Raw genomic sequence first — 14,265 nt, 5'->3', positions numbered from 1 at the left:
GTCATTTGTTTTTAACACAGCGCAGCAAGTCAATTGTGGTTGGATTCCCTCTAGTCATTTGTGTGTTTAATTATTTTTTCAAATGGTGCGCTTAAAGCATCAGACAAGCTCAGTGCATATAGTTGATTTGATTAAAACACATAGGATGTGTTTATATATGGAAAAATGCACGTTTAAAAATGCCGACCGATCGAACAGATGACTCTTGGTCGACCCATATTTTTGAGGGGTCTGTGACAGCCTTACTCTCTGCAGTGCAGTGGTTTTCAACCGGTGTGCCTTGAGAATCTCTCAGGTGTGTCATTAAACCTTTCCTAATCTTGATGAAAAAAAATACACTCACTTATAAACATGACCTGTGGAATGCTCATGGAGGTTTGATTTGAGAGCACTAGTACCGCTCAGATGATACAGTTGAAGTTGGATGTTTGTATACACCTTAGCCAAATACATTTAAACTCCATTTTTTACAATTCCTTACATTTAATCCTAGTAAAAATTCCCTGTCTTAGGTCAGTTAGGATCACCACTTTATTTTAAGAATGTGAAATGTCAGAATTATAGCAGAGATTGATTTATTTCAGCTTCTATTTCTTTCATCACATTCCCAGTGGGTCAGAAGTTTACATACACTCAATTAGTATTTGGTAGCATTGCCTTTAAATTGTTTAACTTGGGTCAAATGTTTTGGGTAGTCTTCCACAAGCTTCCCACAATAAGTTGGGTGAATTTTGGCCCATTCCTCCAGACAGAGCTGGTGTAACTGAGTCAGGTTTGTAGGCCTACTTGCTCACACATGCTTTTTCAGTTCTGCCCACACATTTTCTTTGGGATTGAGGTCAGGGCCAGTCCAATACCTTGACTTTGTTGTCCTTAAGCCATTTTGCCACAACTTTGGAAGTATGCTTGGGGTCATTGTCCATTTGGAAGAACCATTTGCGACCAAGCTTTAACTTCCTGACGGATGTCTTGAGATGTTGCTTCAATATATCCACATAATTTTCCTACCTCATGATGCCATCTATTTTGTGAAGTTCACCTGTCCCTCCTGCAACAAAGCACCCCCACAACATGATGCTGCCATCCCTGTGCTTCACAGTTGCGATGGTGTTCTTCGGCTTGCAAGCTTCCCCTTTTTCCTCCAAACATAGCGGTGGTCATTATGTCCAAACAGTTCTATTTTTGTTTCATCAGACCAGAGGACATTTCTCCAAAAAGTACGATCTTTGTCCCCATGTGCAGTTGCAAACCGTAGTCAGGCTTTTTTATGGCGGTTTTGGAGCAGTGGCTTCTTCCTTGCTGAGCAGCCTTTCAGGTTATGTTGATATAGAACTCGTTTTATTGTGGATATAGATACTTTATCTGTTTCCTCCAGCATATTCACATGGTCCTTTGCTGTTGTTCTGGGATTGATTTGCACTTTTCGCACCAAAGTACGCTCATCTCTAGGAGACCGAATGTGTCTCCTTCCTGAGTGCTATGACGGCTGCGTGGTCCCATGGTGTTTAAACTAGCGTACTATTGTTTGTACAGATGAACGTGGTACCTTCAGGCGTTTGGAAATTGCTCCCAAGGATGAACCAGACTTGTGGAAGTCTACAATTTTTTTTCTGAGGTCTTGGCTGATTTCTTTTGATTTTCCCATGATGTCTAGCAAAGAGGCACTGAATTTGAAGGTAGGCCTTGAAATAAATCCACAGGTACACCTCAAATTGAATCAAATTATGTCAATTAGCCTATCAGAAGCTTCTAAAGCCATGACATCATTTTCTGGAATTTTCCAAGCTGTTTAACCTCTACTGCCTCAGAAACCCGGATCCGGGAGCACCCCCCACCCCCCACACACTGTTTAGCATAGCTAGCATAGCTTCACAAGTAGATAGTAGCATCTAAATATCATTAAATCACAAGTCCAAGACACCAGATGAAAGGAAAGATACAGATCTTGTGAATAAAGCCACCATTTCAGATTTTTAAAATGTTTTACAGGGAAGACACAATATGTAAAGATGTAAATCTATTAGCTAAAAACACATTAGCATAATCCACCATCTTTTATTTGTCCACCAACACCAGTAGCTATCACCAATTCGGCTAAACTAAGATATTTATAGCCCCTAACCAAGAAAAAAACTCATCAGATGACAGTCTGATAACATATTTATGGTATGGGATAGGTTTTGTTAGAAAAATGTGCATATTTCAGGTAGCTGCCATAGGTTACAATTGCACCCACCGTCACAAATGGACTAGAATAATTACAATGAGCAACGTGTTTACCTAACTACTAATCATCAAACATTTCGTAAAAATACACAGCATACACTAATCGAAAGACACAGATCCTGTGAATACAGACAATATTTCAGATTTTCTAAGTGTCTTACAGCGAAAACACAATAAATCGTTATATTAGCATAGCACATAGCACATAGCAGCCCAGCATTGATTCTAGCCAAAGTGAGCGATAAAAGTCAACATCGCCAAAAGATATTAATTTTTTCACTAACCTTCTCAGAATTCTTCCGATGACACTCCTGTAACATCATTTTACAATATACATATACAGTTTGTTCGAAAAGGTGCATATTTAGCCATACAAAACCGTGGTTACACAATGAAAATAGTAGCAAAACAAGCCTGAAAATGTCGGTCGCCATCTTTCAGAGTGATCTAGTTTAATTAATAGCTAATCATATACTTGACTAAAAAATACAGGGTTTACAGGAATCGAAAGACAAATTAGTTCTTAATGCAACCGCTGATTTACATTTTTAAAATTATCCTTACTTTTCAATACAGGGTTCGCCAAGTGAAGCTATACCAAACAAAATGGCGAAATATGCGTTTAAAATATTTCGACAGAAACACGATTTATCATATTAAATATTGCTTACTTTGAGCTGTTCTTCCATCAGATTCTTGGGCAATGTATCCTTTCTATGTTATAAACGTCTTTTGGTCGATAGATGTCCTCTGTCCTTCGAAATGTCCACCACCAACGACCGACACCCCAAAACGTGTCCAAAGTTTCAGAGTGCACAACAAATAAATTCCTCAAAATCGCACTAAACGGATATAAATTGCTATAAAACGGTTCAAATTAACTACATTATGATGTTTTTAACACCTAAAACGAGTAAAAACATGACCGGAGAAATATTGCTGGTTAGAAAACGATTTGGAACGAGGCAGGTCCGATGCCCTTCACGCTTCAGGCGCACGACGAGAAAGGGCGGTCTCTATACATTTTGGTCTTTTATACTGGCTGTGAATATCCCATCGATTCCATTGAAAGCGTGATGACGTACAGACACCCAGAGGAAGACGTAGGCAGTGTCGGTTTCTTCATAGCATTCACTGTCGCCTTAAAAACAGACCCCAGATCAGAGGTAAAAAAAATTGAAATCTGAACCCTGTCATGAAAAGTGCTGTAGAAATTGTTCTGTACCACTCAGAGACAAAATTTCAACTTCTATAGAAACTAGAAGGTGTTTTCTATCCAATAATAACAATAATATGCATATTGTACGATCAAGAATTTAGCACGAGGCAGTTTAATTTGGAGACACAAATATGCTAATGCGGAACAGCACCCCCTATAGTTCCAAGAAGTTAAAGGCACAGTCAATTTAATGTAAACTTCTGACCCACTGGAATTGTGATACAGTGAATTGTAAATGAAATAATCTGTCTGTAAACAATTGTTGGAAAAATTACCTAACCGATGTCCTAACCGACTTGCCAAAACTATAGTTTGTTAACAAGAAATTTGTGGAGTGGTTGAAAAACGAGTTTTAATGACTCCAACCTAAGTGTATGTAAACTTCCGACTTCAACTGTACATTGGCACATGGTTACAGTGCATCTGTATCGTTCAGTGCACTCAGACTGTTGTTACATTGGCGTCGGTTCAGCTAAACCCTAGGGTATGGCAAAGTGGGGTGTGTATGAATATTGCCACTAGTTGTAGCTCACTGTTGAAGCTCACTGTAAACAAACACAATGCCAAGAGGGCAAAGCTGTCATCAAGGTAAAGGGTGGCTACTTTGAAGAATCTCAAATATAAAATATATTTTGATTTATTAAAGATTTTTTTTAGTTACTACATGATTCCATATGTGTTATTTCATAGTTTTGATCTATTCACTATTATTCTACAATGTAGAAAATAGTACAAATTAAGAAAACCCCTGAAATGAGCGTGTCCAAACTTTTGACTGGTACTGTATACCCATTGATTCTTGAAGAATATCACTTGTTGATGCCTCATGAGCCTACCCCATCAGAATCTAAAATATAGGCTTGTTTTACTATTTTGTAAAGAAACACTATAGCCTTAAATCCTTGTTAAAACTATAACTGTTATATCATGGATGGTCTGTCCTTGTATCTATAGCTCTGTCCATGAGTTTTGGAGTGGTTACATTTCTCCAGCCCCATCCCTCAGCTGTTTACCAAATCAGTGGTGGGGTGTTCACTTTGTTATTGTTCGAACTGCTGATTGCCCTTTTAATGGAAATTGAATTGTTTCAGAAAACGAATGTGATTTAAATTCTATAAGAACATATGAAACCCTGAACTCGTTACAGCCCTGTCGATCTGTTGCATATGATATCTAAGGAGTTGTGTGTTGGTGAGTGATTTGTTGTGTGTGCACATGAGGCCTTGCCCAGGCCTGAGGGTTATACTACAAAGCAGGTTCACTGAGTTAGCTAGCGGACTTCGATAACTGTTGATTTTCTTACTCCATAAGAAGTCTAAACTGAGCCTCCCGGGTGGCGCAGTGGTCTAAGGCACTGCATCGCTGTGCCACCAGAGATTCTGTGTTTGAGCCCAGGCTCTGTCGCAGCCGGATGCGACCGGGAGGCCCATGAGGCGGCGCACACTTGGCCCAGCGCTGTCCGGGTTAGGCAGGGTTTGGCCGGCAGGGATATCCTTGTCTCATTGCGCACCTCCTGTGGCGGGCCGGGCGCAGTGCACGCTGACCAGGTCGCCAGGTGTACGGTGTTTCCTCCGACACATTGGTGCGGCTGGCTTCCGGGTTGGATGTGCATTTGTGTCAAGAAGCAGTGCGGCTAGGTTGGGTTGTGTTTCGGAGGACGCATGGCTCTCGACCTTCGCCTTTCCCGAGTCCATACGGGAGTTGCAGCGATGAGACAAGACTGTAACTACTACCAATTGGATACCATGAAATTGGGGAGAAAAAAGGGGTAAAAATATATTTTTTAAATAAAGGTCTAAACTTGTGTTTTTGGTTCGTGAGTAAATTAGACCATGCCATTTTCAAGCTTATCTTTCTAAGTAATAAAAAAGTAATTTCAGAATATTTCGGCAAGTTAACTGGCTAACTACTTGATCCTACTTTGTAGTATTACCCCTCTGATGTGATGCCCGCTCTGTTTCAGCTCATCACTGTCTACACAGTGCCAGGCATGGACCCAGACTGGCTCGTGGGAGAGCGGGGCAACCAGAAGGGCAAGGTGCCCGTCACCTACCTGGAGTTGCTGAGCTAGATGGACCCACGTAGGGACACACACGTACACACACGTCCTCAAACGCACACACGCACGCTCGCACACACACATGCACACATGCCTCTACTCTATGGTCTCATGGCACAGGAGGTTGGTGGCACCTTAACTGTGGAGGACGGGCTTGTGGTAATGGCTGGAGTGGAATAAGTAGAATGGTATCAAACATGGAAAGATGCCATTCCATTTACTCCATTCCAGCCATTATTATGAGCCGTCTTCCCCTCAGCAGCCTCTGCTGTCTCATGGTGCGCAACACACTTACTTTGGTCTCTATGCCAATTCAAACGCATATGCAAAAGGATTCAAAAGCTAAATGAGTATGGATCTATAGCGCATCAGAAGGGGAACAGTCGTAAAAATACAGTGAATAGTCTATATTCTATCTCTATAGTTGCTCTTTTCCCACTAGCTATTTGGAATCCATCCACCTTGCACGCTCTATTTTTCTCATTGAGAAATGACAGGAGCCGCTCAAATAAGGTGGCATATCTGGGAATATAGTGTATATAATAGACCGGGTTTGAACTCTCAATATATAGAGGAAAGGTCCTTATTGTTTTTAGTTTTTCAACCAAGCTAATTTAGTCATAGTTAGTCACCATTACTTTGACATTTCAAAGCCATGAAGAAGAAGAAAAGTAAAACAGCCTATAAAATCCCCCAGCTGTAGGCCTGTAATGCAAACATAATCCAGGGTGACTCAAATATTTATCTCTCCAATGTGTAATTAGCCATTGGCTATCACAGCATAAAAAATTAATCTTGAAAGAAAGAGACCGCTGTACAGTATGCTAACAGAATGTGACTCATATTGACTGAGTCAAAAACGGGTGATGAAAGACTAGAGGAATAGTTGAATTTCAGTTATGTTTTCTGACTGGTTGCATTCTGTTTATGTACGTACTGTATTTACGTGGCTTTTATTTCTTAGGTATCACTGTTTTACTTTTTTGCGAGTGTTTCCCCATCTTGCCCTATTTGTGAGGAAAAGGACAAAACCATGGTAACTTTATTAAACTAACGGTTAAACTAAGGTTTATGCAAATCAAAGTATTGCGTTGCTCTCTCAGTGGGTTGGTCCGTTGTTGATGTTTGCGTGTCATTTTAGTTTTTGTTTATCCACTCTGGTTGCTGAAATGTTTATTTTTCTCCAGGATGTTTGTCGCGTTTCGGGTGTGTTTTACTAGCTATCAGGTCTTATTGTTTGTCTTTTTGAATTTGTAGATGTTTTGAAATTAGTGTAGTTGTATGTAATAAGTTCAGACCTGTGGTTTCCTTTCCTCCCTGATCTCCCTTTACCCCTGTGTGGGTCGCCATCTCTCCCTGAACCCCTCAACATTTCCTCCTGTCAGTGTGACCAATATGCTGTTGTATGATTATTGTATGAATGGAACTTGAAGAAAATAAACGACAGCTTGTTTAAAGTGATAAAATAAGCACTGGATATATATCTGACTCATTAAAAGAAAACAACTTTTAATTTATAACATTGTACAACTGAATAAAATGTTACATTTCAACAGATTTTTTGTGACGAGGCAGTCCCACTCATCTTCAGTGTTTATTGGATAGATGTAGGAAAGAGTGTACTGAAATAGCAGTGGACCAGATTCAAACCCATGTTGCAGCGGAGGCAGGGGCTTAGACCGCTAGACCAACCTAGGTCACATGTAATGTTTTTGAAAGACAGAGTGGGATGATCTGTGACTCACTGGAACCTTTCCCGGATTGAGAATTTAATGCAGCCGCAGAGTTACACACAGACAGGGTAATAGATAGGGATAGACTGATGTGGTTTTCCACAGTGTCTGCCCTGAGATTGGCATGTTGGGGGCCAGATTCCCGGTCGAGTTGTACCGAAGACTCTAAAAATGGGACCTGATACCGCTAGAGAAACAGGGCCATGCTGGCTGGTTACTTCATCCTACATGTGTTTTATTTCATTAAACAATAAAAACGTCAAATTACTAATTCGAGGCTGTAAGGAGTTGGAGCCCACAACAAAAGTGATGAATTTCTTATTTGCTCACTTTAATCCATTGGATAAATACAAACCAGAAACCTTTGGGTACTAGCCCAATGCTCTAACCCCCCTCCACAAAATGTATTTTCAGTTACTCGTGTTTCATTTTCCGTCTACAACACATTCTGAAGCATAAACACCTGATGAAAGCAACAGTAGTCAGCAGAATCAGTAGCACAGAAGCTAGAAGGAACGTCATGACATCCAGAGAGTGGTAGGAGTACCAGGGCATTCTGTAGGACTCTGTACGCAGGTGAGCAGTACCTTTGTGTCTCATGACATACTCGATCCAGAACATGGCGAGGTCCAGGGGGTTCATTGGCTGATCCCTGTGCAGCTTGGAGAGCCTCTGCATGTTCTCCCTGTAGGATGGCTCCTGAAGAACTTCCTGTAAGGCCTTGAGGAAGTCGTTGTTTAACGTGGCTATGGTCACAATCTTTGCTCCTCCTCTTGCTTGCAGACGGAGGAGGTTGTCATATTGGTCGAAAAACAAAGGTAGGCCAACAACGGGGACTCCGTGGTAGATGGCCTCTTGAACTCCATTGGTTCCTCCATGAGCTACAAACAGCCTCATCTTAGGATGTCCTAGTAGGTCATTCTGCGGCATCCAGTCAACTAGTAAGGTGTTGTTGCCCAGAGTCGCTGGCCTGTCCCCAATGTGCCTCCAGATGATCTTCTGAGGCAATTGGGCAAAAGCAGTCGCTATCTCGTCTGTCATGTCACTCGGGAGTTCCATGACAAAAGTCCCCAAAGACATGATAATGACACCGTGTTCTCCTGAACTCTGAATAAAGTCCTCCAGGTCTTGGGGAAGGGGCTTGGCCGGTTTGCACTGAAACCCTCCCATGTAGATAACGTTAGGCATGGTGGGACGAGGGAACTCAAACACAAAGTCGACTCTCATGAGCCATAAGTCAGCCCCCTGTATTAACTCATTAAAATCCACACCCAGTTGGAAATACTTCTCACAAACTGCTTGGTAATAGGGTCGCACTAAGAACCTGTCCTGAACTTGTCCAAGCAATTTAATAAGCATATTCTTCACTCTCTCTGTGAAGGTCATTTTGTCCGTCAGCCCAGATCCAGTCATTGGAATGTAAGACATGGGGGATGGTGCGATGACCTGATGTCCCTCTCCAAAGGTGACCCAGCGGACATTGTAGACCAGAGGTAGCTGAAGATAGTGGGCCATCAGAACACCTGCTCCCCAGGCCGGGTCAGTCAAGACGAGGTCATACTGGGTTTCCTTTATGTCCTTCATTAACTCCTTGTCTTCAATCATATTGGTCACCATTTCAGCCATCATCTTAGGAACTTTAGACATGAATGACAAGGCCTCCACCTGCAAACTGAAGAAATTTAAAGCTGAACTTTTACCTCTTTCTATATCGAGGACTTTGTTGAGAATTGGCTTCACAAAGCCCTCGTCTACTCCATCAGTGACGTGTACTGTAATAGAGCTGTAATATGAAGACTCTTCTTTAATGTACCAGCTTTTGTTTGTTCGTACCACGGTCACGGAGTGTCCTTGAGCGTGAAGGGCCTTGATCAGAATGTCCATGTGAAGCCAATGGCTTCCTTCCAGAGGAAAGACCAGCACCTTCCCACTGTGGCAAGCTGGCAAAGACACCATGAAGCATGTCACAAGAAGACATGAGAATATGCTCCAAAGATGGTACGCCATCCTTCTGAAGGAGAAGGAAAACATTATCAAATGTATATTTCATATTTAAAGATATAATCTGTATTTGGTGAAACCGCCATGATTGTTTGGGATATTACAACAACAAAGAAGTTACTTTAAATTAGGATCACTCTTCTTTTCCCCTCGGACATCATTGCACGCCCGATAGAACAGCAGAATATGTACTGCAATTTTGTTTTACCACGCAGCCAGATGCTTCTCTCCTCTGTTTCATCATTAAAAATAATAACAAAGGAGCTGGGGAAAACAGTGGTGCTATTTCACCAAATGTGGATTGTAGCTTTAAGACAACATAATTAAAAGCTTCCCTTATTTGGCCTTACTATAAGACCTAGGCCAGGATTCAATCTGATCATGTTTTGTCTGATGTGCACCTTTTTAAAGGCAATGTAATCACATGTGTGGAGACTGTGTTCACGGTAAATGCTGTATATATCGTCTCAATCAGAAATTAGCTTTAAATATCATATAAAACTGATCTACCACTGATCGGATTGAGTCCTGGGACTGAAGTGGCCTATAGGATTGTGGTTGAATATGGATCATTTTTGGATAGAGGGTCACCGGGCATTAAATGTCACAGAAACACTTCAGTCCATAGAAGAAAACTTCAGTTTTACTCACATACAAATCCGCCAATGTTTGAAAAGAAATCCGTTTGATTGAGCTTGAATGAATCCTTATGTATAAACTGAGTCTGAGCTTGTGTGTGTGGTTCTTATCTCTTTTTAGTACAGTAAGTTCAAAGTCCTTCCCCAGTCACGACCTTGTCATTCTGTTAAAGTGACAGACCTGTTTTGCATAATTATATCAAGTACCTGTCATGTTAGTCTAAGATTCAGACCATGTGGTACAATGCGACTAACCAATGGTCTGACAAAGCTTGGCCATAATGACCATCGTTATGTTTGGGGGAAAAATCAATCAATCAAGTTTATTTTATATAGCCCTTCGTACATCAGCTAATATCTCGAAGTGCTGTACAGAAACCCAGCCTAAAACCCCAAACAGCAAGCAATGCAGATGTAGAAGCACGGTGGCTAGGAAAAACTCCCTAGAAAGGCCAAAACCTAGGAAGAAACCTAGAGAGGAACCAGGCTATGAGGGGTGGCCCGTCCTCTTCTGGCTGTGCCGGGTGGAGATTATAACAGTACATGGCCAAAATGTTCATAAATGACAAGCATGGTCAAATAATAATCAGGAATAAATGTCAGTTGGCTTTTCATAGCCGATAATTAAGAGTTGAAAACAGCAGGTCTGGGACAGGTAGGGGTTCCATAACCGCAGGCAGAACAGTTGAAACTGGGACAGCAGCAAGGCCAGGTGGACTGGGGACAGCAAGGAGTCATCATGCCCGGTAGTCCTGACGTATGGTCCTAGGGCTCAGTTCCTCCGAGAGAGAGAAAGAAAGAGAGAAGGAGAGAATTAGAGAGAGCCAAGATGTTCATAAATGACAAGCATGGTCAAATAATAATCAGGAATAAATGTCAGTTGGCTTTTCATAGCCGATCATTAAGAGTTGAAAACAGCAGGTCTGGGACAGGTAGGGGTTCCATAACCGCAGGCAGAACAGTTGAAACTGGGACAGCAGCAAGGCCAGGTGGACTGGGGACAGCAAGGAGTCATCATGCTCGGTAGTCCTGACGTATGGTCCTAGGGCTCAGGTCCTCCGAGAGAGAGAAAGAAAGAGAGAAGGAGAGAATTAGAGAGAGCATACTTAAATTCACACAGGTCACTGGATAAGACAGGAGAAGTACTCCAGATATATCCAACTGGCCCTAGCCACCCGACACAAACTACTGCAGCATAAATACTGGAGGCTGAGACAGGAGGGGTCAGGAGACACTGTGGCCCCATCCGATGATACCCCCGGACAGGGCCAAACAGGAAGGATATAACCCCACCCACTTTGCCAAAGCACAGCCCCCGCACCACTAGAGGGATATCTTCAGCCACCAACTTACAATCCTGAGACAAGGCCGAGTATAGCCCACAAAGATCTCCACCACAGCACAAACCAAGGGGGGGCGCCAACCCAGAGGGGTTGGCGAGGGGGAGGCTTGTAAGCCGAAGAACACCATCCCAACCGTGAAGCACAGGGGTTGCAGCATCATGTTGTGGGGGTGCTTTGCTGCAGGAAGGACTGGTGAACTTCACAAAATAGATGGTATCATGAGTAAGGAAAATTGTGGATATATTGAAGCAACATCTTAAGACATCAGTCAGGAAGTTAAAGCTTGATCGCAAATGGGTCTTCCAAATGGAAAATGACCACAAGCATGCTTCCAAAGTTGTGGCAAAATGGCTTAACCTGTCTGGCTCTGGCGTTCTGCTAGCGGAACTCCTCCCACATTCCACTGAAAAGGCAGAGCGCGAAATTCAAAAGATATTTTTTAGAAATATTTAACTTTCACACATTAACAAGTCCAATACAGCAAATGAAAGATACACATCTTGTGAATCCAGTCAACATGTCCGATTTTTTAAAATGTTTTACAGCGAAAACACCACATATATTTATGTTAGCTCACCACCAAATACAAAAAAGGACAAACATTTTTCACAGCACAGGTAGCATGCACAAAGCCAACCTAACTAACCAAGAACCAACCAAACTAACCAAGAAACAACTTCATCAGATGACAGTCTTATAACATGTTATTAAATAAATCTATGTTTTGTTCGAAAAATGTGCATATTTGAGGTATAAATCAGTTTTACATTGCAGCTACCATCAGAGCTACCGTTACAAATAGGACCGAAGCAGCCAGAGTAATTACAGACACCAACGTCAAATACCTAAATACTCATCATAAAACATTTCTGAAAAATCGATGGTGTACAGCAAATTAAAGACAAACATCTTGTGAATCCAGCCAATATTTCCGATTTTTTTAAAGTGTTTTACAGCGAAAACACAATATAGCATTATATTAGCTTACTACAATAGCCTACCACACTACCGCATTCATTCATCAAGGCACGTTAGCGATAGCAATAGGCACGTTAGCGATAGCGAATAAACCAGCAAAAGATATATAATTTTTGACTAACCTTGATAAGCTTCATCAGATGACAGTCCTATAACATCAGGTTATACATACACTTATGTTTTGTTTGAAAATGTGCATATTTAGAGCTGAAATCAGTGGTTATACATTGTGCTAACGTAGCATCTTTTTCCCACAACGTCCGGATACTTTTCTGACACTTTTTCTGACACACATATTCTGACCAAATAACTATTCATAAACATAACTAAAAAATACATGTTGTATAGGAAATGATAGATACACTAGTTCTTAATGAAATCGCCGTGTTAGAATTCTAAAAATAACTTCATTACGACATCCAGTTTAGGTATAGCGAGAGAGTACCCAAAGTCTGGGCGCAAACGACTAGTACAACATGTTCGACAGATATATGAAATAGCATCATAAAATGGGTCCTACTTTTGCTGATCTTCCATCAGAATGTTGTACAAGGGGTCCTTTGTCCAGAACAATCGCTGTTTGGTTTTAGAACTGTCTTTTTCCCTCTCGATTTAGCAAGGACACTTGCCAAGTGGCGCGAATATCTCCATCATCAACAAACACAGAAAACGGAACACGGCAAAACTCCCGAAAAAATGTCAATAATCTGATTAAACTGTATTGAAAAAACATACTTTACGATGATATTGTCACATGTATCAAATAAAATCAAAGCCGGAGATATTAGTCGTCCATAACGACAGCTTATCAGAAGGCAAATCCAGGTCCCTTCTCGCGCTCTCCAGAAAATAGGAAACTGGTGACACGTCATGCCAAGAGCTATTATTCGAGCCCAGATCAAGTTACACACTCAATTTCTTCTCTCACTGCTTGTCGACATCTAGTGGAAGACGTATGAAGTGCATCTAAACTAATAAATATCAAGGACTTTAATAGGCAGGCCCTAGAACAGTGCATCGATTTCAGATTTTCCACTTCCTGTCAGGAAGTTTGCTGCAAAAGGAGTTCTGTTTTACTCACAGATATAATTCAAACGGTTTTAGAAACTAGAGAGTGTTTTCTATCCAATAGTAATAATAATATGGATATTGTACGAGCAAGAATTGAGTACGAGGCCGTTTAAATTGGGCACGATTTTCCCCCAAAGCGAAAACAGCGCCCTCTGTCCTCAACAGGTTAACCTTTCAAGGACACACGTTCCGCTAGCGGCACACCCCCCCACCCCCACTGAAAAGGCAGAGCCGCGAAATTCAAAAAATATATATTTTTTAAATATTTAACTTTCACACATTAAAGTCCAATACAGCTAATGAAAGACACAGATCTTGTGAATCCAGCCAACATGTCCGATTTTTAAAATGTTTTACAGGGAAGACACTATGTAAAGATGTAAATCTATTAGCTAAAAACACATTAGCATAATCCACCATCTTTTATTTGTCCACCAACACCAGTAGCTATCACCAATTCGGCTAAACTAAGATATTTATAGCCCCTAACCAAGAAAAAAACTCATCAGATGACAGTCTGATAACATATTTATGGTATAGGATAGGTTTTGTTAGAAAAAAGTGCATATTTCAGGTAGATGGCATAGTTTACAATTGCACCCACCGTCACAAATGGACTAGAATAATTACAATGAGCAACGTGTTTACCTAACTACTAATCATCAAACATTTCGTAAAAATACACAGCATACACTAATCGAAAGACACAGATCCTGTGAATACAGACAATATTTCAGATTTTCTAAGTGTCTTACAGCGAAAACACAATAAATCGTTATATTTGCATACCACATGTGCAAACATTACCCCAGCATTGATTCTAGCCAAAGAGAGCGATAACGTAAACATCGCCAAAATATATTATTTTTTTCACTAACCTCAGAATTCTTCAGATGACACCCCTGTAACATCACATTACAACATACATATACAGTTTGTTCGAAAATGTGCATATTTAGCCACCAAAATCATGGTTAGACAATGGGAAAAGTAGCCC

The 14,265-nt window shown here is 41.1% G+C and overlaps 2 protein-coding genes across 12 annotated transcripts in view; one reads left to right on the top strand and one right to left on the bottom strand.

Moving 5' to 3' along the window:
• Positions 1-6,973, top strand: part of sh3glb2b (SH3-domain GRB2-like endophilin B2b) — a 43,784-nt gene extending 36,811 nt beyond the window's left edge. For all 11 annotated transcript variants that reach the window (XM_055875227.1, XM_055875232.1, XM_055875225.1 and 8 more), the window contains one exon: positions 5,409-6,973. In XM_055875227.1, the coding sequence (XP_055731202.1) occupies positions 5,409-5,516 (108 nt within the window). In that variant the 3' untranslated portion in view covers positions 5,517-6,973. The remainder of the gene's footprint in view (positions 1-5,408) is intronic.
• A 678-nt stretch (positions 6,974-7,651) lies between these two features.
• Positions 7,652-9,979, bottom strand: LOC129818898 (UDP-glucuronosyltransferase 2B20-like). The gene is made up of 2 exons (XM_055875221.1): positions 9,890-9,979; positions 7,652-9,248 (listed from the first exon to the last, which is right to left on the bottom strand). The coding sequence occupies exon 2, from the start codon at positions 9,242-9,244 to the stop codon at positions 7,652-7,654; it is 1,593 nt and encodes a 530-aa protein (XP_055731196.1). The 5' UTR covers positions 9,245-9,248; positions 9,890-9,979.
• Positions 9,980-14,265: the final 4,286 nt, after the last annotated feature.

Source organism: Salvelinus fontinalis, chromosome 21, assembly GCF_029448725.1.
Source record: "Salvelinus fontinalis isolate EN_2023a chromosome 21, ASM2944872v1, whole genome shotgun sequence".
In the NCBI taxonomy this organism is placed as follows: domain Eukaryota; kingdom Metazoa; phylum Chordata; class Actinopteri; order Salmoniformes; family Salmonidae; genus Salvelinus; species Salvelinus fontinalis.
This window is presented reverse-complemented; position numbering and strand designations above follow the sequence as displayed.

What these genes read in the sequence shown, in the direction of transcription:
- LOC129818898 (XM_055875221.1), bottom strand. Translation starts at nt 9,244, where the DNA reads ATGGCGTACCATCTTTGGAGCATATTCTCATGTCTTCTTGTGACATGC.